The sequence below is a fragment of the Guyanagaster necrorhizus genome, assembly GCF_019112545.1.
Source record: "Guyanagaster necrorhizus MCA 3950 unplaced genomic scaffold BT62scaffold_60, whole genome shotgun sequence".
In the NCBI taxonomy this organism is placed as follows: domain Eukaryota; kingdom Fungi; phylum Basidiomycota; class Agaricomycetes; order Agaricales; family Physalacriaceae; genus Guyanagaster; species Guyanagaster necrorhizus.
The window spans coordinates 173,087-198,479 of NW_025064939.1; the positions used below are offsets into that span (position 1 = coordinate 173,087).

At 47.4% G+C, this 25,393-nt stretch overlaps 6 protein-coding genes and 3 non-coding genes across 9 annotated transcripts; 4 read left to right on the forward strand and 5 right to left on the reverse strand.

Annotated features, from left to right (window-relative positions):
- Positions 1–996: 996 nt before the first annotated feature.
- Positions 997–1,655, reverse strand: BT62DRAFT_687383 (uncharacterized protein). Its single transcript, XM_043181874.1, has 3 exons — positions 1,556–1,655; positions 1,198–1,506; positions 997–1,147 (listed from the first exon to the last, which is right to left on the reverse strand). Exons 2-3 carry the CDS (start codon positions 1,364–1,366, stop codon positions 1,029–1,031), a joined length of 288 nt encoding a protein of 95 aa, XP_043033358.1. The 5' UTR covers positions 1,367–1,506; positions 1,556–1,655; the 3' UTR covers positions 997–1,028.
- Positions 1,656–2,407: 752 nt separating this feature from the next.
- On the forward strand, positions 2,408–3,379 carry BT62DRAFT_687666 (uncharacterized protein). The gene is made up of 2 exons (XM_043181876.1): positions 2,408–3,104; positions 3,158–3,379. Exons 1-2 carry the CDS (start codon positions 2,643–2,645, stop codon positions 3,203–3,205), a joined length of 510 nt encoding a protein of 169 aa, XP_043033359.1. The 5' UTR covers positions 2,408–2,642; the 3' UTR covers positions 3,206–3,379.
- A 2,381-nt stretch (positions 3,380–5,760) lies between these two features.
- On the reverse strand, positions 5,761–7,659 carry BT62DRAFT_1081309 (uncharacterized protein; the record flags this gene model as incomplete). Its single annotated transcript, XM_043179658.1, has 5 exons — positions 7,341–7,659; positions 6,965–7,288; positions 6,394–6,909; positions 6,233–6,346; positions 5,761–5,951 (listed from the first exon to the last, which is right to left on the reverse strand). The coding sequence occupies exons 1-5, from the start codon at positions 7,483–7,485 to the stop codon at positions 5,761–5,763; spliced, it is 1,290 nt and encodes a 429-aa protein (XP_043033360.1). The 5' UTR covers positions 7,486–7,659.
- On the forward strand, positions 5,949–6,040 carry BT62DRAFT_t192. The gene has a single exon. It is a non-coding gene; the product is annotated as a tRNA-Thr (tRNA).
- Positions 7,660–7,933: 274 nt separating the features above from the next.
- BT62DRAFT_912197 (SRF-like protein) lies at positions 7,934–8,809 on the forward strand (the record flags this gene model as incomplete). The annotated part of the gene is made up of 5 exons (XM_043183852.1): positions 7,934–7,969; positions 8,045–8,077; positions 8,266–8,341; positions 8,400–8,479; positions 8,543–8,809. The coding sequence occupies 5 exons, from the start codon at positions 7,934–7,936 to the stop codon at positions 8,807–8,809; spliced, it is 492 nt and encodes a 163-aa protein (XP_043033361.1).
- On the forward strand, positions 8,532–9,791 carry BT62DRAFT_687430 (uncharacterized protein). Its single transcript, XM_043181875.1, has 2 exons — positions 8,532–8,707; positions 8,941–9,791. Exon 2 carries the CDS (start codon positions 9,010–9,012, stop codon positions 9,730–9,732), a length of 723 nt encoding a protein of 240 aa, XP_043033362.1. The 5' UTR covers positions 8,532–8,707; positions 8,941–9,009; the 3' UTR covers positions 9,733–9,791.
- Positions 9,792–9,885: 94 nt separating this feature from the next.
- On the reverse strand, positions 9,886–9,975 carry BT62DRAFT_t194. Its single transcript has one exon. It is a non-coding gene; the product is annotated as a tRNA-Thr (tRNA).
- A 293-nt stretch (positions 9,976–10,268) lies between these two features.
- BT62DRAFT_t193 lies at positions 10,269–10,364 on the reverse strand. The gene has a single exon. It is a non-coding gene; the product is annotated as a tRNA-Thr (tRNA).
- A 10,326-nt stretch (positions 10,365–20,690) lies between these two features.
- On the reverse strand, positions 20,691–24,659 carry BT62DRAFT_1013412 (uncharacterized protein; the record flags this gene model as incomplete). The annotated part of the gene is made up of 5 exons (XM_043178064.1): positions 20,691–20,948; positions 21,185–21,361; positions 21,422–21,519; positions 23,756–24,115; positions 24,455–24,659. 5 exons carry the CDS (start codon positions 24,657–24,659, stop codon positions 20,691–20,693), a joined length of 1,098 nt encoding a protein of 365 aa, XP_043033363.1.
- Between the last annotated feature and the right edge of the window lie 734 nt (positions 24,660–25,393).

Sequence of the window (25,393 nt, forward strand, 5' to 3'; positions counted from 1 at the left end):
AGATGCACGTGAATACCCAGCTGTCCAAAATGGCGGTGGTTCGAGGTTCATGTATCACTCGGACTTCATTGAACAATGAGCATCGGAGCGAAGGATAAAACATACGGAGATGTCGAGCCAGAGAGTCAATTCGACATGTTTTGTTTTGACTGATGAACTGAGAAGCAACAGCGTGAACGAATCAGATCAACGGCGGTCGACGCGCCAGCGCGATTAACTTTCGTGACTATGAAGCGCCATTGCCTTTAAATGGCTGTTGGTCACTGACCAGTGAAAGATTTAGAAAGTAATTCGGATTCATGAAGTTACATGAGGCTAGAGCTTTGATCGTTCGTTAGTCAGGTCATCGAACGCAGGCTGTGTCTGGAAAACAAGGCAATGCTCTTGTCCTTCTTTGCCTCATTCCTCTCACACCGGTGTTTCTCGATCTTGTACCCGTACTCCGCGTTCGAGTTACCGCATAGGTCCGCTTCAGCTGATATCAAGCATGCTGTATAACGGGGCCGCAGACATGCTTTGCCTTCTCTCCTCATGAACAATCACCTTACCAAATATCATCGAGGTATCATCGTGGTTCTCGTCCGCTGACGCATCGTAGGTAAAATATTTATTTGCCTGTATTGAATTTGTATTAGTCATTTAAAATCACCTGAAGATGGTATCAGTACGCCACCAGCAGAAGGCCTCATGCCGCATGCCTATCAACTTTATGTTCTGGAAACGACATGTCACTCTGAAGAAGAAGTATGTATAAGGTTAATTAAGAATCTTTCAATACAGGTGTGAGGCTCACCGACCCCACACCCGGGCCCCGCAATAGAAATCCGGGCTTTAATGGCATACTGTAACGTATGGTTTTGATGCGCCACGCAGACAGTTTGAGGCAGGCTGCTCCGGTAATCAATGGCTGCAGGCATGCCGTGAAGTAGTTTGTGATCAGAGCCAAATGTACAAAGACGATAATTGATCGATGTAGCTGAAGCAAATAAGATTGAAGGACGATATACTACGCCACAAAAAGTGAGACGTCATAGAATTACAAGAACTACAATGCTCTTCGGGCTATACATCTTCAGGAATATCAAGGTAACTATGACATCTTTCCTAGAGTAGCATATCCACAGAATCTGGCTGCTACCCTCGATTCCTAAGCCCAATGATCAGTAAGGGTGACAGGGTCTAGTTCAAACAACTTACTGACAGTGTTCGCTAAAGCATGCAGAACCATCTCTGCTGTGGCGTAAGGGATATATACCGATGCTGAGGAATTCTGGATCGATCCAATGTAATTTGAGAGCCTCGAACCTTCCCTAGCAAGCCTAGGTAAAACGATTAGCATAACGAGAACTTGGATGCTCGAGTACATCGCGATCTCCGTTGTGCAGGCAGCATACTGATCACGCTATTACGAGAAATCCCACCCACAGTTAGGGGCCAAATTTCAGTAGAGATACTATTTTCATATAAGAAGTAACGGCAAAGCATGATCGCCCACGCAGACAGGGCCTGTCGACATTGATAAACTTTGAACATGGAGCTGAAGAGATAGCTTTACTAGGACTCTTTGAGCATGACAAATATTCATCAAAATTGAACTGATTATAGTGAGGATTCCGGGGAGAAGGGCTGCAGAGAGATCGTTGTTGATGTCAGTGCAAAGGAAGTGCTTGTGCCGACCCCGTGATACGTAAATCTAATCTAATCAAGGGGTATATCCCCGGGGAATCCCGGACCGTGTTGAACCCGCCGATGGCTTCATCTTTGCGGCGGTGCAATGAAGATCACCCTGACCTCTGCCGAGCTGTTTTTTTAGGATTCATTTCCTGGGAAAAGTACTCTGGCGAACCTGGTTCAGTAGGCCGGCAGTCATCTATTTAGAAAAGTCCAATCGGTGGTCAGTTGAGCTATCTGATTCTCGGTGCTCAAATCTATGGAAAAGTTGGATTGTATATTCTCCTATGACTCCTAGACTCTAGTTATTGGTTTCGAGAGCTGATGATTTCGCCAACATAGTATCTTTTTGCTGGGCTCGCTACTCTCGATCTGTTGGACTAGCTTAGGAACCGCCTATGGTCGTTCAATCTGATCTCATTAGCGCTTCTGAAGTCAGGGTCTCTGTGTATGGCTAGGATGCTTTACGAAACTACGCAACTGGAGCGAGACTATTATCGCTGGTTTTCGTAAGCTGTGTTACCTCTTTATATGGCGTTTCCAAAGCTCCGCGTTGGTACTCTATCTTCGTGAAAATGTGTATCGCACTGGAATTTCAAGCTCTTCGCATAATGACGGACGGTTCCATGTTTTCGCATGAATAATGGGGAACGCACTGAACAATTGTAATTAACCGGCTGCTCGGTGTTTGGTCATCAAGTTATTTGTTTTATTGGGTGCTAAATATTACGCTACAGTTAATCGTATGAAAGAAAGCTCGCAGGATTTCGTGATGCTGTCCTCTCCTTGTTCTATAGGCGCTGCCAAGACCGAACCCCATTGGCGTAATGCTGCAGAGCCCATGTCGTAAGGCCCATCTTACGGGACATTGCACCGGATAGCTCGGTGGCTATTGAAATCTCACCCCCATTCCACCGACTGAATAGCAATATGAAGTCGTGACGAGCTCACAGTCTGACACTTCCGAGGCGATGGTTCTTGATCGGTGCGAGGGTGGGGAAGTTGAATACTCACTGAATACCAGACTCCGCGTTTTATCTATGAGCCAGATAAGGTTCTCTCGTGACGTTTTGGGTTTAGCACTATTTTCCCGGCTGTCCCGCCGAGTGCAAGGCGATGCTCAGGGGATACCATCAGTCCTTGGTTCTATTGGCAGCGGAATACTGCGATCTCACGCGATCCCACACATTGGTTCTTTCACACATTCCTGCGCTGATGGTACCACTGTAACCGAGAAGTCCCGTTATCTTCGAGGACTAGGTTTAATGTCGGAGCTTTGGTCAAGTTCCAGGGAGGAGAATTTTTTTTGGGGGGGGAACCGGTCTGCTATTCTATGGAAGTCTAGGATTGTCCAATGCAATCGACGCAGAGTCTTGGGCCGTGGTAGGGCTTGTTATTTGTCAAATTATTCAACGAGAGATTTCGAGGTTGAGGCACGTGTGACTGACTATTTTTTACGGACTGTTCGAGTCTCACATATCTTTAGATCGTGCAGCTCTATACCCTCATGCGGCCAGGTCCATTGCTCAACTAGACTCTGCTATCTAGGCAACCAGCAAAACAGAATGGTGCCTACTGCGCAAAAGCTTCTGAATATCCTACATTCTAAATCTGGTTACGGATACTGATTTGTTTAATGATAGCGCGCCCTGTATCCGACGGCTCGAAATGTTCTAATAAGGGAATGGTCTCCCGATCCGACGATTTCTTATCGTCCTCTTGTTTTCGACTATCCTCAATGCTGATTCCGGCGTCTAAACTAACTATAGGCATGTCATGGATAAGTATATCTATCATTGCGACTCTAAATTCATGCAATGTCGATCAGGGGGGCGCGGACTGTTATTCTTAACAAATGGGCCTTGGTGCACCTATTTCTGTGGTATGTAGATCAGGGTCAGTCTTCGTCGGTGCGATGTTATTCATAACTGACATTAGGACTCGAGCTATTCGTGTATTTGATCAATGGTATTATTGGCATGTGAAATTCAAAAAGGACATTCTTAGCAGATAGCCGGTATATGGTGATTCGGCCGATGAGCGGAGTCTATGTGCTCATTTTCCGCTGATAGGCTTGTGAAAGGTCTTTGGCACTTAGTTGAGGGACCAGAGGCCGTGCGCGACTAATTATCTCTTTTGCGGACAGGGTCTTCTCATGCAATCTCGGTATGTTTGCACCCACATGCTACATTGTCTGGCATATGGTCTCAGACTCCAGCAAGAGTTAATCCTCACTTAGTACCCGGTCGACGCCACAGAAATTTGGTTACCGAATGAATGCGTAATAAACGACCGTCATCATCACGTCCGAACATCGGCCTTCGAGAATCTGAGACGAAGGGCCAACACAGCAAAGCTAGGACGTCCGATAACCGATGTCAAACTGCCTTTAATGGATGACTCGAACCCATTAATGACGAGTTTTACTCGGAAAGGTTACATTGAACGACCGCTTTCAAGTTTATGAATGCTGCTTGGCAGTGTAGCACATGGATACAGCGTTCGTCGCCCTTCACTAGAATCCTTCGTCGCACATCGTTGATAGGCGGGACGTATATGATCGCACGGAGATGTCGTTACGGGCAAATAAGACACAAGGCAGTGAAGCATATCTTATCTTATCACTCGCCCTAATGAGCTTCCTGACCACCACAAGCGGCCGACTCCGGGAGATACCTTGACCATCGCCATATACGAACTTCGATTTCAAGGTTCGCGGTATTGATCATTTCCTTAACATGGTGCGAGGGAAAACGTAACCTATACAATCTACTCTGGATGAACTGGGGCTCAGGATTCCGTTTGGGTCAGCGCTTCTGTACTGCCTCTCCCGTTGATTTTCATCATCCCGCAGGACAAGAGTGGAATTATATTATATCTCCCCCGCAATCATATTGATCTCTCCCCTCGACACTGTTTCTGACGTTCACAACAATTTGCTGGATCTGTCTGGTCTCAAACGTGTTTAGACAGACAAATCCTTGTCGCTTCTGTCCTTCCGCCTTGTTCGGATGACCGGAGAACTTTTGATGGATAGATACATCATTTGGAGCTATGCACATGACGAGTACGTTTGGCGCGGCGTGGTGCATGGATTGATTGATTCCCGCAGTTTGGACGATTCATGCGTGCTGGCTTAAGGTTTCACAGCGTCGGGTGGTTATTTCTTCTTCTCGTTATTGGACGGCTGGCTGTCCGCAGTGTCGTCACCTGGCTTTGGGGGGTTCTTTTCTATCGTCAAGAGAGGAAGATTGTCGTTCTTTCCGACGTTGACAATGAAACAGGATATCGCTCGCGGTGATAGAAGAGTTTCTATGAGGGTTGATTTTTATTTTTCCATTCTTCAGGCTTCCGTGGTGTGTGCTGTTGAATGTCTCCCGTTTTTTGTTACCTACCTGAGCACCTACCAGCCACTTTTTCGGTCCTCGACGCCTGACTTTGCGGAGTGTGGCTGCTTCTACGGACAAGGCAATTTGGGCCGGAGGTCCGGGATCGGCTCCTTGTACTCTTGCTGCTGCTGCATCGATCACCACCTCGTATACCGGCATAATCAGCCTACTTGAGACAGTGCGACTCCGACGTCCGAGCGTGAGTAATTTGTTCTCAAGTCGGTGTTTTCATACCTTGACCGTATAACCCATGATCCTTGGGTTTTTATCATTTACCGTACGTGTCCCTTAGCGTCTGATGTCGAGCCTCCTAATGAGCGCCACTCTCTCTCTCTCGCGACTTACCAATCCTCCCTCCCCACCACGGGACACGGTGGGTTTCTCCATTTGCGTGGATACTCTCACTGATTAGTACGGAGTGGTACACGACGTTGCCGTTATCCGTCGATTCTTCGGGTGAATTTGGCACCTTACCAGACCACCTAGGCTTGTCGGTCGAGATCTTCCGCTGGGTCCAGTCAACTTCATCCGCTGGTACTCTCTCAGGCGTGTACGAGGGAAATGTGTTATCTATCGGTGGGTGTCTCCCAGATGTATGGAATGACGGCCATCTTGTTTACTCCCTCCGCCAGAGGTCACGGATACCGTACTAGCCGGGGGGCCTAGTCCCATTTCCGGTCAGTCACTGTCGGGGCCGCCGTCATATTCCACAGCGAATGTTCCCCGAGGCCGGAGGCAATAAACATGGATTTATTTTTATCGAGGGATCGGCGTGTGGCGTTTGACGAGGAGCGGATAAATGTCGCATCGGGGTGAGGGGGGGCGATTTTGAATTTGGGGTGTGGTCCGGGTGGTGAAGGGGATTAGGGGAGAAGTCGTTAACCTTCCTCCCTATTAGCTCAGTTGGTAGAGCGTGTCACTAGTATACTGTTTGGTTTACTACGATGACGAGGTCAGTCGTTCAAGTCGGCTAGAGAGAATACTGACGCAGATAGATTTGCTCCTTTTTTTTTTTGAGTCGAGAATTAAGGTCGATCATATTGCAAAGTGACCCATCTGAGCGTTGACCACAGTATAACTTATCACTACGGAGTGGTTATTCAAAAAACTCATATTCTACCTTAGCCGGCGTATAAGACAGTCCCGGAGCCAAGAGAATCTGGCTATCACACATCCCCGAACACTGAAACCCCCGATCTTCCGGCCGCTGAAGGCCTCAACCCTCGACGCTTCGTTGGTTTGGCCTGACGCGAAGAGCCTCTCGTCTACCATGCGGATAATCGGTACTGAACCTGGACAGTCAGCGGGTCTTAGTCTCAACGCAGAGTTCCACCTGTCGCCAAGAATGTTCTCATGCGGATAAACGGTCTATCCCTCGTGGCGAGAGAAACCAGTGGCGGAGCGGGGTTCGAGGCGCAGGGAGGTATGACGAAACGAAAACGAGGGGGGGCGGGGGGGTGCGTGGCGCATCGGAGTGGGAAAACGAAATGGACTGTCGTGCTCCCCCAAGGGTGGGGTTGGGGTGGGTGGGAAATGAAGGATCGAGACCGCTCGAATGTTGAGGCCAGGGAGGTAGGTAATGATATACGACCCGGGAGATGGGTTTTTGCGAGAAGGAAATGGGGGGTGATGTGAGTGAGGTGGGAAACTTTGGACGTAAGGAGACAAGCAGGGAAGGAGAGATGTAACACCCCGTTTTTAGCTTTTTGGCGCGGGAAGGAAGAGAGGGTGTGGGGGGTGGGTGGAACGAGGCCGACGGCTGTAACGGAACCGACTGCTTGTGGTGGGCTGACCTCCGCAGGATATGGAGAGCAGGGAAGAAGATTTACCCCATGGCCTCTTGGGGATACTATAGGCCGAGTAAAAAAAAAAAGGCAGGGAAGAAGACTGGGAAATGAACAGACGAACGAGTCGTAAGGTCTGGAACGGGGGAGGAAATACAAATGGTAGGTGCGAATAGGACGAGGAGGGGGGTGAAGGACGAGCCAATGAGGTGATGGGGATGAGTTGGCCAATGAGAGATGGGAAAGAGACTGAGCCAATGAGAGAGACTACCGAAAAGGGAGGGATTCTCCCGCGGCATATAATGTTTTCTTGTATGGAGAAAACACTGCGGCTTCTGTATCTAACGCGTCCGAACCCTCGATGGGCTAACCCGAAGCCAAGGGTGGAAGAATCACGAATTTTTCGGTGCGGGGGAGAATTACAATTCCTTCCCTCCCCCACGACTCGCATCAGGAATCACGCGTCGTGGTGACGTTGTAAAACGACGTTGCGAACAAGCGGAGATAGGGTAGAGGCGAGAAGAAGAAGGCAGGGGGGATGAAGAGCCCGGGGGCGGGGCAGATGGTCGGACGCGAAGTCGTTGTGCGCCCCCAAGTTGGTTTGGTTGGGTAAACACCGACGGTAAGCGGGCTGACGGCATCCCGGGATTGCAACGATCAACAAAACAATGTTTGCTTGATTTTCGTTTTGAGCGGTGCGCTTGGGAGATTATGACGAAAATGGGTTTATTGCGGGGGGAAGGGAGTGAGACGGCCCGGATGGGTAGGGGGGTGTCTTACATTGTAAGTAAGATGGAAAGAAGCGTCTGGGATCATCAGAGAGGGGGGAGGCAAAAAAAAAAATTACAATGGTCATCCGTCTTGGGTTGTGATGGATTGATCCCTTCCGGTCAATGACTGAGATCGAAAAGACAAATGAGATCCGAAATCGTCGAACCCGATCGCCGGGAGCAATAAGACCGCCACCGAGATTTATTTGGGGATGTTTGTGTGCGGCATGTCGGCATTGCAATACATACCCAAGAGCAAAGAGGGCGACAAACTTCCCACCTCGTACCCACCACCACCTTGCCTTTAGCACCCTTCGCCATGGGACGCAGAAAGATTGAGATACAGCCGATTACTGTGAGTGCTCGATGCTAGGATGGGGTATTCGTGGATACGAGGCGCTGATGGGGTTTTTTTTGGGTGCGGGTGTAGCATGAACGAAACCGCTCGGTGACTTTTCTAAAGGTGACGCTTAATCTCTGTTCCCCTCTCTCCCCCATCCCCTTCCCCCCAATCCGACCCAGCCCCATCCTGTCCTCCCCCCATCTTTCTTTATCCCAGTGGTCGCTGCTATTTTTGTCCCGACACGAGACTAATAAAGTTCTTGGCATTTCTTCTTTATTTTTGGCTCGCGACGGGTACCCACTGTGCAGAGGAAGAACGGGCTCTTCAAAAAGGCGTACGAGCTTGGTGTGCTGTGTAGTGTCGATGTTGCTGTGATCATCTTTGGTGCGTGTTTGTCGTTCGTTGACGCCAAGTGCTCTGGGCTGATGTTGTCTATTTTTAGAGGAACGCCCGGGGCATCATCTCAAGTTGTACGAATACTGCTCCGGCGATACGAGGGACATCGTCCAGAGGCATTTGCGTGTACGGACCTGTCTTTTTCTGCGCGGTCGCTATAGGGGTCACTGACGACTCTTCTTTATCCAGTATGAAGGCGAGAAGGATACGCGTGGGCCGGCAGACTTTTCTGGCGCGGTCAAGATTCTGGACGAGGAGGACGAAGAGGACGACGACGAGGTTGTCTCGGCCGTGCCGTCAAAACGCAGGGGCAGTGGACGACTCAGACCAGTGGGGACCGGTGACCTTGGCGAGGTGAGTCAGCGTATCCACCTTTCTTTCCGGCTTTCATCAGCGCCGTGCTCGATGATGACCAACATATATCGTGCTTGCTGTTCCCCGCCGCCGTCGTCATGACGTTGACCGCTCGTCATCGCTGTCGTCAACGCCCCAGATCTTGGCTTCCGTTGACCGCGCGGCTTCTCTAATACCCTTCTCGTCTCTTTCTCGCCACGTACTCTTAGCTAACCCACTATTTCTCCCGACAGCTCGACTACCAGCACGCTCAGCACCATCCGTCTCACCACTCCCACATCCCGCCACCTCCGCCTCGCGCCATGGCGATACCCCCGCCGCCCATCCCCCAGACGCCCCTCCAGCAGTCCTCAACATCGTCCTCGTCGCTCCCTATCTCCTCCCTCCGCCACCCGCATCCAAACACCAACCCCCATAAGAAGCAGCGTCTCTCTCCGCCCTCAGTCTCTGGCCCCGGCATGCATAGCCGTTCCTCCTCTGGATCCGGGTCTGGTGGTGGAGGTGGAGGTGGAGGGGGGGGAGGCGGAACCGCAAGCCAAGGAGGAGGCTTCTACCCGCCCCCCTCTACTGCGCAGTACCACCACACGCCCTTTTACAGTGGCGGCGGCGGCGGGGGTGGAGGAGGCGGAGGCGGGGGCGGAGGCAACTTCTCCACTCCTGCCCAATTCGGAGGCGAGAGGCGATATGCGGGTTACCCCACCCTGAGCCCGCCCATGTCCCGCGGAGGTGGAGAGATTTTTGGCTTGTTTGACGATCATGGCAGGCCCGGCTCGTCTGGTGGGCCGGCGGGCGCGGGGCCTGGTCCTGGTGGCTTTGATTGGCCTATACATGCTCCGCCGAATGCCCAAGCTGGCACTGGGCCGACGCATAGTCCTACTCAGGGGAGGGTCGACGGTGCTTGGTTGGACTTTTTGAGTACCAGTAATGGGGGGCCTGGTGGTGGCAGTAGGCCGTCGACTAGCTGGGAGAGGGATACCGGGGCTGGAGGTGATGAAGGCGGAGTCGTAGAGAAGGAGGAGGGGTAGGGCCTACGCTTCCTATAAACGGTTTATTGGACCCTCATTTTTGTTTTTGATGTGCTTTTATTCTGTCTGTGGAGAGTAAAAAATGTTCACATTTGTGATATTGAATGTAGTTGGTTTATTATAGATTTTGTGTATGGGTAGAGATAAAAACAATGCCCCCTAGCCGACTTGAACGACTGACCTTGTCATCATCCTTCAAATTGCGAATACGAGTGACACGCTCTACCACTGAGCTAAGAGGGCACAACCTTCCTGGCAATATATATATTGACATCCGACCAAGCTACAAAAACGTCCCTATCAAATATCATTCCTTCCCCCACACGCATCGCCGATCCTTGAACAAGCGATGCGATCGATCGCATAATTGTAAATATACAGCGTCCGTTCGTCGCTCGTGCCGTTATACCGGTGAATTTCACGACTTTGGTCTGATAGCGGATTTCTGTAGTTGTGGGGACTCGTCACTCGTAATAAAAATTCTCTACGTTCCCTTTGAAGTGAGGAAGGGTTGGGATTAAAAAACTGGGCGTACATTCCCTCTAGCCGATTTGAACGACTGACCTCGTCATAACAGATTGTCGAGAACTGTTTATACTAGTGACGCGCTCTACCAACTGAGCTAAGAGGGAGACATCCTTCTTAAATATGGAAATAAAGTAACAATCAACTCAGGGTTCGGGCGGGCCCCATACCAATCAACGAGAATGCGAGTTCTGATGAAGAGTGAGAGAATTTTATATGCGTTACCTACTATAATCAAGGATCAGGGCCGTACCTATCAATGAAAAATGGTAGTTCAGCTTCGAAATGGTGCCAATCCCATGAAACCGCCCGAGTTCCCTCACCACAACCGCCCGAGTCCCGGGGTTGACGGAGATGATAGGATTACGTCGCGTTCTTGAGCTGTTGCTTCTGTTAAAAGATGTAACATGAGGGACTATGCCACGAAGTGTTAGGAAGTCGGGCCCGGCGGTTGTGCAAAGCCGAGTCGATGTTATGGCTTCCACATTCTTCTCCGATATCTAAGAGCCCAATAACAACCCAATAAAAAAGATTGAGATTGTCGTTCTACTTTTGTTTCCTTGAACGGTTGACCAGACAAGATATATACTCTACCGACTGAGCTAGAAGGGATTATCTTTCTGTTATACAGGCCATGAGCGACGAGGAAATGAGCCGAGTGCTGAGAATGGTATGATGATTCACTTGCACTTTGTCGATACAAAAATGCTTCTACGTCGATTCGGACAAACATGAATCAAGAGCGCGATAAGAATCACGTTACTGGACACTTCGAACTCGCCCCATTAATGATTTGAAACACCCGAACTACTCTGGGTGATTTTCCTTCAGAACCAGAAGGACGATGAAAGGAATACTTGAAACGGGGAAGGGGAGACTTTGCTCGGAAACTTCCGGGAAGGACGGGTACTCGTGGCACCTTCGCGGCTAGATATCCTATAGCAGCTCACGGCGAAGAGCGTGTCCCCCCGCCGCCCAAGTCCCGCTCCGGTAACTCAAACATGAGTTATTCCCCGGAGTCCATTGACAGGGCTCCGTAGCCACCCGGGAAGACGTAAGGTTCGCGCGTTTTCTTTGGTTCGGAGTACACCCAAGTCTATGGAGGAACGACGCCACCAGGGTGCGGCGACCGGGGGAGGGAGGGGGGTGGGCGGTTGGGGTTTCCACTTCATTCTCCGAAATACTGGAAAGCCTGCATACATTCAGCTGGGGTAATACGGGGCGAGTATATTCGATGAAACGCGAAGAGAAAGGTTAGTTACTGCGGGTGGGCAAAATTGAATTGGTCGGCGGTATGGGGTGCGAGGAGCGGCGTGCATCTAGTAGAGTGCTGGATGCCTATCCCCAGCCCGATCAATCTATAGGCAAGGTGCTGGGTCGTGGAATCGCGAGGGGTAGGAGGTTGCTGGGTCGTGGTATGAGGGCCCAAGAGTGTCTCGGACAGGCGAGCGCAGGTGTGTCATCGCCACCGGAAATCCTGCTATGCAAAACGATAACGGGATCGGTATGCCGTACCTACAATGCGTCCTCCCTATAGGAGTTTTTGCCGTTACCGGTTTCGAGACGAAGAATGCGCCGATGCTGACCTCACAGAGACGAAATAACAGAGACGGGGAGAGACGACTTACAAAAGAGGACGGCAGGAAAGTATGTTATATGGATGTCGTAGAATGATAATAGTGTACAATTAAAGGTGCATCTATCCGGATGTCATCCAAAAAAAATGTTAATGAAGCTATTCGTGTTGGGACGCCGCACCAAGGATATGTCGCCCATCTTAAAAATAGGTTAGTAGGTTGACAGATCGACTGGAAAATAAGATGAGTCTTTTAAATGTCATTGTACAGGGCATTCAGAGCAATATATGACTCGTGATCTCCCAGGGAGTGATGTAGCCAAGAACGAATGGGTTGGATATAGTCTATCGTCCAGGTCAGCGGATCCCGCCACAAAGGTCGTCTTGGGGAGCTTAGGAGTATTGTAGACTTGAAATACCCTTTGTTTTCGTTACAATCCTGTTGAGCTGAGGATCCTGAGGTAGTCGTTCAAGATCAAACAGTGTTCCGGGCCTGAATGACCCGAAGGATAATATTAGGCCAATCAATCTTCGTGTCGTTTTTAGTTGACTAACGCGACAAGATCGTGCTTCTCTCTATTATCAAAGCTGTTTATTCCGCCTGAGTGGTTTATGTGGAATAATACGGGGCGGCAATTAGATTCAGGCTCCTATCAAGTATGAATGTGAGTCGGGACAAAACGACGGACTCCACACCGACCTGAAGCCTTTTCTGATGGTTTCCTTGATAGAATGATTACCGGTTTCTCGGCATGATTCATTTTTTCTGTCAAGCAAGTGGGGAATTGTGGATAAGAAAAGCTAGGGAAAGTCTTTGGATCGCTCTTTCGCTTGAGGATTACATGGTTCAACAGTCTGCTACTGGTCTATTACGACTCATCTTGTGCTTTAACGTTGCTCAGGTTCCATGGTGATCTAGCACCATCGTGATTTATGAAAAGGACAGCATGACGTCTGTCCGGCGAGGATCGTCGGTTATTCCTCTGCTAGTAGTATTTTACGGAGGCTAATGTCCATTCTTATTTTCCAGAGTCAATGAACAATTTCCGTGATCTAGTACCAGATAAGTAATATTTATCATGTGCTCGATCCTTTGAGATCGTTCCTCTTTTCCAGTCTGTTGTATGCGCCGTATTAATGAGGGCATTCGTATATGTACAAAGGACCTTCGCAAACACCTCGATCAGCTCCTCTAAACACTGCTCCTACTCATGTACTGAACACGTTTCCAGCAGAGCCGACATCTCCCCTCGATGGGGGATCCGGAAATAGAATCAGAGCCGCCGAACGTCGAGTCTCTGACAATCATATGCTGCGTTCTCATCATGATTCAATCCTACGTTCGGACTATGATAAATCTACTATGACATTCTTCGGGTTTCAGTTATGTCGCAACTTGTTTCATGTTTGCCTCTCCATTGCTACGGGGCTCTGTTGTTTCTTTTTGGATCCCCCGAAGCTTCCGTCAATGAGTCCATACGAACGAAGGCAGCGAAGGAGAACAATTTAGGTAGAAAGACTACCCATGGTAAAACGTTCTAGCTGAGACTAGTAATAGCATTTCCTCCTACGAGACAAATATTCAGGTACTGTTCCGTTATCCGTATCACAAGGCGTAAACACTGAAGCTGACAACGAAACCATTGAAGGTACCATTTTGAGCTATCAAAAACGCTCCAGCCTCCGCAAGGATCACGGCATCTCCTCTTGAAAGCATCGATAGTCTATTGAAACCCTACGAGAAGGAAATGAATGTGACCGCAGCATGTAGGTAACGATACTATTCAGTGGAACTTCCTGGATCATTGACTGGAGCGTGAAATATCAAACAATTCTATGGAGAGTGCGAGATCAACGATTCATGAGGAGCGGCGCTAGACCATATCGTCGCATGGGGTACCACATGCCGCGTTCAACCAGGTAGATATTCGATACCCACACTCTGCCCGATCAAGAAGACCGTGAGAGGCTGGTCAAAGCGGCATAGCCTTTCCCGAGGACTTCAGAGGAACACTACATGTGGAAAACTCCAGATGACTGGGGGAGGCAGCATGTAACTGTAGTCACAAATGCCGGCACGAACGTAGGTAGCTGGCCGATAAGAAAGATCGTAAACATCCTTTACATCACCGCTCTCATGACTCTGCTTACGCATGTCGTTTACTTTAGATACTAGGATCTCGAAACTGGTCATCAGAGCATTGAAAGTTGAAGACGGGGTACTCGGCTTACGGGACATACTGCCAATAATGACTCTAATTTAAGAGGTGGGTTGAAACACAATGAATCGGGTCCGTTAACAAGCTGAATGAGGCAATGAGGCTCTTGTACAATTAGCGTGCTGTACACATGCTCAAGGTTCCCACAACGGTTAAGAGAGAACCATGAGGTATTCCTTTAGGTAAAACCTAAAGATTTGTGAAAGGTCAATAAATGTCACCAAAAATTGAAAATAACCGGTAGGTACGAGGCATACCCCACTTGCGACCCAAATAGAGATGCAAATAGATGTGAAATTTAGATGACGTCGTCGACATCATAGGCCATATCTACTGACTGATGTGCTCGAGTAGTGAGTGTTACCGAAATGTTTTCTTTGTAGGATCCCCCGATGTCGATTCTTGAGTCGAGGGATAAGTGCTAGGGGCAATAGCTTCCCAATATTTGCACTGCCTGGGCGCCAGCCGCTCAGTACGTTCAGAGAGTGCGGGAATCGGGAATCGGGATCAAACACTAATCAAACAGCTCCGGCCCGGCCCGCAGAAGTGCGGATGTACGAAAATAAGTTCGTTAGGTCCCATGATCACTCGCTGACAGCACTGTTCATTTTCCTTAGTGTGCACCTCGGCCAGGTAACTTTGTTCCTTTGATTTTTCGGATTTCATGCCCATGTGTTGTACGCCTGCTGTACGCGAATTTCTGCTTCGCCTTACTCAATTCCATCTGTACAGAACTCACTCATTCTGCTGTCAACACTACTGTCAACATCTTGGTCTGCGTTTCTCGGTATACTATTGATCGTAGGGGTGACTACTTGCGACAAAGATCATTTTCGATAGGTTTATATGACGGCGCCAGGAAATGTCAGCCTTTTCATTTCTCTACACGGTCGTTAAACACGACACTCTGTCAGGAAAACCATTTCAAGCAATAGGGTTCACTAATTTCTCTTTCGACAATTAGAGGAGATGGACCAGGATTATCGTCGCGGCTTATCTGCCACAATCATTAAGTAGCTAAGCCCGCGCAGTCTCTCTCATTGGAGCTTTGTTTAACTTGAAATTTTGAAGATCGAATGTACACCTATGTCTTCCGAGCTACGGCCGTGATAGAATTTCGCAGGCCTCTCGTATAAGTCTTACGGGTATTTGTTTTTGTTCCGTAATCCTACAGCAAGAGAGTGGCCGTAGCATTCACAGTCGACATTGACAGCGGCTCCTTGACCTCATTTCGGATGGCCTAGATGCCCGGCCATACATGTCGACTTGATGCAGATATATAGTTTGTCTGTGACCCCCTCGTATGTTCGAACCGAGGGCTTGCCACTGGACACCATCGCAAGCTTCATGTTTCAGCGCATCCCCTTCCATGATGTTGTATGTAGGCAGCCACGCTTTCAGCCGGAGGGGAATTATAGAACGCACCATGCAAATCAACGGCTTGATCTTTACTATGTCACCCATCTTAGACCAATAGAATCCCTTTGGTCCCACCGTATATGACTCAAGTTCGCTCGTCATGATAGCTGGTTACCTAATACCTTTTGAAGCATACTACCGCCGTTTATGGTTCAAAGACGCAGCGCTCATTGGAGGTTCCTGGACATGTAACCAACGTGGTTGATCTCCTGATCACTGTAGAAAATGACACTCATATGCTGTTCTCGTCTGCATTGCACAGAAATCGATAGTGACTTAGGTCCGTACATGCTGTAAGGTGATAAAGCAAATTTATCTGTTCTAGGTAAAATAGGATAAAGTTGATGGATACAGCATCAAAGAAGAGTTATTATCGTCGTCGCTAGTCGTGATCTTGAAGTGCCCAGACCCTTTGAGCGGAAGGGGGATAAATAAAAGTAAAGATCGTGGCATCCAGAAGAACATCCGCGTTGTAAGTGGATGAAATCAGAAGTTTTCTTTGGTGGGAGGGTTCACCGTACCACCTGCCGATGGTATAAAAGGCTCGAAAGGTCGTATTTGGGACCGGAAACACCGGGGCAAGTTGTTGACTTTGATCGAAAGTACACGCAGCATAGTGATTTACGAGAATATGAGCCGACTGGGACAGCTGGAGTTAGACGAAGGTTTATTTTAGACATGGCCTCGTAAAAGGATTGCAACGATGATTTGTGGGTTGCTACTCGGAACCGGGATTTAGAAACATCCTCAGAGGCTTTATAGCCAAGCAAAAATGAATGCACGAGGAGATATCCCGACATTAGAATCAAACAATACGTTTCCATCCGTAGGAACATTAGAAGTCACCATCTACAGATCTTCCTTCCACTGGCGGGTGTTCTTCTTGTTGCCAGGGTCACGAACCCCGGAGTGTGCGTAGCCATCTCACCACGGTTCTCTGGCGCGTCCGAGGAAAGTCATCGACAGGAAAAGAATAGATTCGGACCCGCGTCTGACCAAAGGCTCAACCCGGACTACTAATCTTGGATTGGAACAGGAGCAATAATCGTTTAGGGCAGCTTGAAGGGCACATCAGGCCCCAAGTGAATAATTCTATGAAGGCGCCAGGCGTTAAAGGACTTCATTGAGTTTGCAACACCTTTTCTAGAGGCAAGTGCAATGAGATATCAACAAGTACACCAGTTCGGCTCGAATCTCCATCTGATTCATGTATTGATCAGGTACAACTCGCGTCGCATCTATTTACTTGCCGACCTTCGCACGCGGTAATCGCTAAACATCTCGGGCGGCGCTTTTCCTCAGTTTTTTCCCCCCTATTCTGCCTCCAGCTGCTGGCTGACTGGATATCACCGAGTTCAGATTTCCATCACCGGCAAAACCTTTCAAATGGTGGGGAAAATGGAGCACACATTGAGAAATGAGTCCATTCGGGGTCGCCTCTTGCAGTTGATCTGATGCAGTTAAATCTTCTTCCGAATCGATTTCCCTACGGTGCGAGATGGCACCGCCGCTCTTTTGTTCGTAGTCCGCCGTTCGTTTCAAAGCTTTCTGGGAGCTTCTGCTTTCTGAGAACCTTGAAGGGCCTGGTCTGTGGGGTGCCGGTTGTATAGATGCGGTCTCCGCATTTGTAAATAGAACTTACCCCGCTTCACAAAGATAGTAAACCAATTATGAACTCCAAATAGCCTTCTATCAATTTAAAATTTGGAATATCACAATGAGACTGTTTTCGATTTTGATCATCCTGATAGTACCATAAGACTAATCAGATGATTTCAACATATTCTTTGTCCCAAGACTAAACGATTAATTTTCCGTATTCCGGAAATCGATCTTTTAGGGTATAAAAAGCGCCTTCTCCGAGACAACTGATCCATTTCTCACTTTCCCAGGACAATAACGTATGTTCCATGCATTGATCGAGTGGGTGGAGTTCCGTAATCATTTACCAGGCCTTGAAAATTGACGTGATAATATATTCAGGACAATACGGCATCAATTCAGTAAGTAATTTTTTTTTCTATCACCCAGTATTGTACGTGACTGAGGCCACTTGCTCCGAAACCATAAGCAAGAACAGCGATATATAGATTGAGTCTGTCGGCTCCTGAACGCAAAGTCTCGTGTATACACACATATCTTAAGTCACATCAGGTTTTTTTGCTTTTTGCCGACCTGGTGTGACCGATAATCCAAGGATTATTGCGTGTTGTCTAACCCTGGCCCTGGAATGTATTAGATTGTCAACGGACCAAGGATCTAAGCTTTAAAAAGCAAGGTTTTGCGATATCTATAAGCACCGGGATGTTCGGTTCCGAGTTTCTAAGGAAAGACACCGATGTCAGCTGAGAAGCTTGGATAGAGGGTGAGAAAAATCAAGTCCACGGAGAAGACTTTCAAATGAATGATACTCTGTCAGTTGCTTCCTTCTATACCACCGATGAAGCTCCAGTTGACGTCGAAGAAGTACCACTTGAGTGGTCAGACCACAGGTAGAATTGTCGGACATGATCTGACGTGTTATCGCTGAGGTTCAGAAAGGAGTGGCCGAACGTATCATATCATGACGTGCGACATAGTGCTATGACTTTGCATTTGAATTGAGAGCGCTTCAGGGACCGGTCCAGGCATCAAATGCGATATTAGAGAGAATATATTTCTTACAGTGCTCTAAAAACGAGTGGGTACATAGAGGCATCCAGACAATCGAACTCGATACCTAAGAACAGTACGCGATGTCAAGATGAAAGGCAAAAAACTGAGAAAGAAATGGTTTTTCCATTTGAAAGCTGTCTTGAATGCTAAGAGAAATTTCGAACATACCACAGTTTCCCTTTGAATGTAAGAAGCCGCTGCCCCGTGTATGAAGTGAGCTTTAAGTGGGTGACCTCCCCTTCATACAGTATTTTCGGTCGTACGATTCTGTTAAGACTATGGGATCGAATTCAAGAAGCAAGCCATCGTGAACAGTTCTGGTAGTTGGATGATAGTGTCCACATGATGCCTGACCGGGACGGATCGGAGGTTCTTCCCAATATGGGTGCCATTCAGGGCGCGCATTTTCGCTCTCGATGACGACGACCCTTTCTTTCAGAAGCCTTTCTTATGCAGATCATTTTTTCTCCCCTTTGTACCTTCATCGTATTAATGGACTAGACATCAATGGTCATACCAGACGAACAAAGAATCAGGACCGATCCAGAACCAAAACCGTTCTGATTCATTCAAGAGGCAGCCACCCAGTGCTCAGGAAACAAAGGGCCTTTGTTGCTATCCCTGGCCTGCGTCTATGCATTTCTCTCCTTTGCCTCTGAATCTATATTGCTCCAACTCCGAAAGCTAATACAAAGGTAGTCAAAACGTATAAATAGACCGACGTTGTCACTGAAAACTCTCGTTCAAGAACCCCCTTCATAATCTTCTTCTTCCGCCATGCTCGATGAGAAATCCCCTGGTTCGTACGTATTATTACCTCTGTAGAAGCATAATTGCCCATAGAATCCCTCAGTCAATCTGTCCCGACCCATCCTACCGAAGCAGAGACCGACATATTAGAGTGCGTGTTCTTCGTCGCATCTACAAGTAGACTAAGTCCTGATATCGTCTTTAGACAAATGGAGGCTGAGTACGGCGACCAAGAGCTTTCGTTCGTCACACTTCAATTCCCAGCTGATAACGAACAGTTAATCATGAGGCAATAGTGAATACTCTAGCTCGCAGCTGTCTCAATTTACATTGTGTGTCGCCATACAATTGTGAACCCCAATTTTACTCATAATTTCGTTTGTAGATACTCCTCCCAGCCCAATACCGGCGGAGTGTCATTGCCACAACCGCCCGAGCCACTTTCTCAGCCAAGAAACGGGTACGTATCGTCCGGTTTCTCATTGCGCGATATGAGAATTGCAATGGATCGTTTTCAGATCAGACTCTGAGGATTATCTACCCTTGTCTCAGAGTAGTGGGCGTACCTATGTCAACTATGACTTGTGCGCATTGTTATCAATCTTATTTTTCTTTGAGCGCTGACTATGATATAGAATGGACGGCGGAACGTATTCCGACTATGACGATATAATGTACATGCTACTCTTCCACCACCCAACGATCTTTCGACTTGTTTGTCTAGGGATGCGAGTGACAGTGCGACAGTTCGAGGGTCTCAAGACAATATGGGTTCTATTGAAGAGGTCCAGATGCGGCTCAGAGCTGGCCTTGGAGCCGCGACCGACGCTGTTGTCAATGCTGTGGCAAGCACTGAAAGTGAGTTTTCTTATTTTGATATTAGGATCGAGCTCCCTTACTGATCGGTAATATAGATATCCCGGAGCAGTATCCTGAATTCACGAATTTGATCACCATGTGGCGCGGTGTACGCGTCCTTGTGGAGTCTTTCCAAGTGGCGTTGGACCAGCTGCTCACTCTTCCTGAAGAGACTGAGTCCGAAGCGTTGTGAACCATGTCTGGACTGTTACAGCTGTTTTCATAGAGCTTGGTTGTGGCGTATATTTTGCATGAGAGAAGAGAGCGATTTTGACTTCATCATAAGCTATGATTTATGGACTTCAAGACCCCGTTATGGTGGTTATGGGCTGATTTATGACTTTCGACCCTCTCGGATCCCCTCTTGTTCGCTCGAAGTCACCCAAAACCAGGTTTATGACGAAATTCGAGGCCTATTTCATCATCCATAAAACTTCCCTGACCGTCGAGCTGTATGCAATAAGCTGTAATCTGTATCTATGTGCGGCATATATCAATCGCCATGTATCTTCCATCATATCAAAATAATTGGGATCGTTTTGTATCTGATCTCTGATCCCTTATCTTCAAGAGCGCAAGGAATCTCATTCAAATATGTCCGGATTTCGAGATGAGAATTCGACGCATCCCCCAACTCGAGTGAAACGTTCAAGCATGAGAATAGCAGGCCCTTGAAACTCTCACTTAATGAAGCATGAGGTTAAAAGAAAATCGTTGGTCGTCAAAAATTAGATCAAAAAAGAGCCCTGCACGGAAGCCACATATCAGGGTATACACCATATACTCAGAACAAAGTGTGCATTAGACGTACAGAAAGTGATCGTATAAACGGAAATATGTGTCCAGTCTAAGACGTACGATTAAAGAATTAAGGGCACTTGATACACCGGATGAAGGTTATACCTCAGCATCATGATCATGAAACTGACTCGTGTTTGGAAAACGTCGACTTGAGTCTACACCAATTTTTGGACGCTATTAAATGCGCCCATAATAAGCTCATAGGTTCCTTTCGATAGTTCGTATTTCTGTGCAAGCACGAAGAAATGACTCCCGTGCCTTCTCTCGCATGTTGAACGTAACACCGCGGAATTAGTACATATCCGCGCATTGCGCATGGAATAGTCGTCTCTCCTATGGTTCAAAAGTCTCGAAGATGGCTCGTTCTCGTATTCCCCTGCTCGGATTCGAGCCCAGTGCGGCCGCATTGTATACTAGCAGATATATGACCAAGGGCTCCATGCATTCATGGTACCCAGAAAAGAAAACACACCCTACAAAGGGGCGTTATGCTTTAGCATCTGGGATTCCTCATCGTTAGACAATTGCTGAAGTAAATAAAGCCGTTCTTAAGATTCATTTGGCATTCCTCAGCATAAAAATTGAAGGGGTGCCATGTAAATCTCTTGATAGGAGTCGAACCCAAATTTTGCACTGTAGATAAACTAACAACCATGCCAAAGGAGAGACACGTAAACTTGAGATTTAGCGACATATATTTCATGCTTGAGGCATACAAAAATGAATCATTCTGAACATATTCTTCAAGCTCTCGCTGGGGGTTGAACCCATCGTGATAGGTCCACTGAAAACCGCCATATGTCAACAATGTCGATTTACTGCTACTCTTTCATTAATCAAAACAACCATGAGGCCCTAAAAGAACATACTCTCTTAGGAATCGAACCCAGCTTACGCCTGTACCAACCGCTAGACCATCGTAGAAGTGATATCTAGACGTACAATGTAGCGGTGATGCTGCAATTGGTGCTCGCAGGTCCTCGTCTACATCCCGAAGGGCATACAAGAAGTAATTTCAGTTAAGAAGAGGGCGAGAAAAGTCCATCCTAAGCGAACCGAGCTCAAGGGGTACACATTACACCATAGTAACGAGGTAGAACGAATATGATCGTCTAGAAAATACTTCCTTCTTCCACATCTGCTTCCAAGGAGGACGATCATGGGCTAAGCATCGTCTATGATTCGTTTCGTGGTTAATTGCTACCTTCTATAATACACTGGTAATAAAGACAGTGCACAGCAGCTGCCCTGGTTTCACTTTTGCTTATTTCAGTCTTGGGAGGATATAGTTGCCCCATGGCCATTCAATCCTTTGAACGATATATATTCTCACTAGTCCTCCTACTCCTTATTCCCTGCAAATAACATCATTCCTTGGTAGGCTAGACGCAAAAGGGATTACTGGTTAGTAGGAGAGCATTGTAGATGAGGAGTACAATGACACGGTATGCAATCCGCTAAAATTGGTGCTGTGGCTTATTGATCCTTCAGTACACGTTATCATACCATTCCTTCCACTCGGAGACATAGACAGGGTGTCACTCTCATCAAAGATACAGGTATCTCATGCTCATTCGCTTGCTTTGTCCTAGGGCTTGGTCGCTCCATTCATGTGCAGGAAATTCAATATTACCAGGTGCAGATACAGAGGTGCTCACATTGAGATTAAGGAAGGTGCGCTATAATGAACGTTTCATGGCGGTCCTTCACTGGTCTGGGTTAATTTACCATCCTGAATTCCTTTCTGTAGCTGTGATGAAGGTGAAACCCACTCTTGTATCCTAGTGGTTAATTTGTGTGGATGGGTTCGACTACCATTCAGAACATTGGGCTTCAACATTAATCTATTTTTCTTGCATCCTCGATGATGGATAACTACATATTTGTTGCCTGAGAAGATCTCTCCTGATAGTGGGCTCATATTTCTAATTCATGTAAACTTATTTGTTAGGAGGATGGGGTAGGTCCATCTCATCATGGGGTGGAGGGCTTACCATACCATTCACATGCATTTCCTTTGAGTCTGGATGAGACTCTCATGGAGTTGTATGGCTTTCATTGTAAGAGTTAATTATATTCTACTCATATCCTAGCTGCCAGACAGATTTCCTTGCTCATTTAATTGGGAGTGCACCTTAAGCTTGACTGGAAATAACAGTGACACACCCTCTCCATGTTCAGGCATGTAGAATTGCAAAAATTGCGAATACATGGACTGCATTTCAGTCCAGTAAGCATGTAACTGAGAATAGGACAAGAGCACACAGAAACCTAGCCATCATAAGGCTAAACTTATTTTCTTATAGGTAGGCGGTACATGAATTGCTTGGAAGAACCTCAGAAGTAACCCTAAGTTAGGGTTTAAACCAATGGCGGTACACAGAACAGCAGTGGTGGGACCACAAAATACGATGAATGCCTCACTCTGTGGATGGACCATGCACTGGCTGGTACCGCGAACTCACAGTGGTCTGTCTTGTGCATGGTCTGTGCACTTTGGTAGGGGGCATGTCTGTTTCACGGTACATCAAGTCTATGGCCATTGGCACATGACATGGGCATAGGGAGTGCATTTGTTTCGTGGTACATGACCAAATCTCAAAATATACACATTCTTGTCATTTAGATTCCATGTAGGTAGAGTGTACAGTCCGCGGTACATTACTGAATCTCGAAATATGCACATTTTTGTGTTTTAGAAATGGTGTAGGTAGCATGTACAGTCTGCGGTACATGACCAATTCTCAAAATATGCCCATTCTTGCCATTTAGAATCTATGTAGGGCTCGCATTCAGTCTGCGGTACATGACTGAATCTCGAAATATGCCCATTCTTGCCATTTAGAAACTGCATAGGGCTCGTATCCAGTCTGCAGTACATGACCAATTCTCGAAATATGTCTATTCTTGCCATTTAGATTCCACATAGGTAGCATGTACAGTCTGCGGTACATGACCAAATCTCGAAATATGTCCATTCTGGTGTTTTAGAATCTGCATATGGAGTGCGTGCAGTCTGCAGTACATGACCGATTTTCTTTGCAGGCTGCTTTTCATCTGTCAGAGTGAAAATAGCACTGTAACAATTTGTTCAATTTGCTATCATGTCTTTTGTCAATATACTTTGAAATGGTCAGAATATGTGACTAATTGTTTCATTGACATTGTATTCCAACATCTTTTTTGCTCCCCTTCTCCCTTTGTCAACTTCAATGCTGACTGGGCGACACAATGGGCTCCCCCAGTAGCATCCCTCTGTTCCCTTCCATAGTGATTGGTTCCCTTTCATCTGTTATTTGCCTTCTGATGTCCGGCTCCGCTTCATCCTCCGAGGATTCCTCTTCTTCTCTGCGCTCTCGGAGAATGTGATCTTCTCTTTCCTGCATATCCATCTCTTTTTGCTTCTCTCTTTCTTCTCTCTCAATTATCGACATGATTTCCTCTTCATCCTCCCTCTCCTCCCATTCCTCAACATTCCGCAATGCTGGCATGTGGCCACTCGTAATATCAAATCTCCAGTTCTCTATCCATGGATTCCAGATGAGGCGGACTGCTGAACGTGGTAGATCCTCTTTTCGAACTGGTTCCGGTTTAATCAGTTCCCCTCCCAACTTCTCATAAACACACACCCATGTGCTATCAGACCAAACACACCACAGGAATTCATCAAATGCCCTCTTCAGTGCCCTTCGCATATCTTCTACTTGTCATGAAGAAAACATATCATGCACAAATCCTTCCCACATCTTTATTGATTTCATCTTTCCCCAGTTACTCTGTGCAGACCATCGTTTCCTCATGTTCAGTTCATTCGGAGTCTGGAAGATGTTGTCAAACAGTGAATCCCACTGGCTCTCTGTTCCTTCATACATTCATGCATGTGTCAACACTCCTCCAAGATCATTTTCTTTCATGATACGGATGTCAACCATCCGCCGTTCATTCTGTGTCAGAGGAGAATGTTCCCATCCACATTTCACCCATCCAACCTTCTGCAGCATGTCAGACACATATTGCTGTAGTACTTGATTCAGAAATGTCCCGGCATGCTCCGGATATTGTTCATCGTATATCCGGTCCTGTGGTGGCAGATCGGGCCTGTAGTCATATGATTTTTCTGGCATTTCTATCCGTCAAGCTAGCCTTTCTGTCTTTGGCATTGGCTCCTCAGGTTGACCCTTGGCTTTTCTTGTGCACCCTATGACCTGGCCCATTGGCTTCCATTCCACCAATTGTCACTGCTTCATGCGACTATCTTCAGAACAGAACTCATTCAGCATCTTTCTAATGCCCAACAAATTCCAACCTGCCTCACTGGGCACTTGGATGACACTCTCGCATCATGGTATTCTTGTACCACCTCCATTCCATGTAGGCCATGCAATCACACTGCTCGGAATCCACCAGAGTCCTCCCTCTGCATATGGTCCTGGCTCATCCATCCCATCTCTCTTTCGCATGCATGGAAGGATCATGTGATGATCTTCCTGCCAGTACGTTTGCAGCCAGATGGCATGCATCAACATCTTGTGTCCTGATTGCTCTTCTGGCCATGCATGAAGCGAATTCACCATAAATGCGACAAGACATGTCAGGATGACTGGATAGTAACGGTGTCGCATGTCTGTGTTGTGCTCTTCATTCTGCCACTGGATCAATGTCGCAAATCCGAGAGCTCTGGCGGATTTAAATTGCCTGTGGATACTATTAGCCCTGATCCTCATCATTATATAGCTTCTAGAAATGGGCTCACCACCAGTCTTGTCGTGGAACACAATACACCAGATCCAAGAAGCTCGCAACTGGAACATCTGCGAACACATCTTCCGCATTAGCCAGTGGGACTCGTGCCTCAATC

Bases quoted from the DNA above. Each gene is read 5' to 3' on its own strand.
- BT62DRAFT_687383 (XM_043181874.1), bottom strand. From the start codon at position 1,366: ATGTACTCGAGCATCCAAGTTCTCGTTATGCTAATCGTTTTACCTAGG. The intron at 1,148-1,197 runs GTAAGTTGTTTG...CATTGGGCTTAG, and splicing joins TGCTTTAGCGAACACTGTCA to GAATCGAGGGTAGCAGCCAG.
- BT62DRAFT_687666 (XM_043181876.1), top strand. From the start codon at position 2,643: ATGGTTCTTGATCGGTGCGAGGGTGGGGAAGTTGAATACTCACTGAAT. The intron at 3,105-3,157 runs GCACGTGTGACT...ACATATCTTTAG, and splicing joins CGAGAGATTTCGAGGTTGAG to ATCGTGCAGCTCTATACCCT.
- BT62DRAFT_687430 (XM_043181875.1), top strand. From the start codon at position 9,010: ATGGCGATACCCCCGCCGCCCATCCCCCAGACGCCCCTCCAGCAGTCC.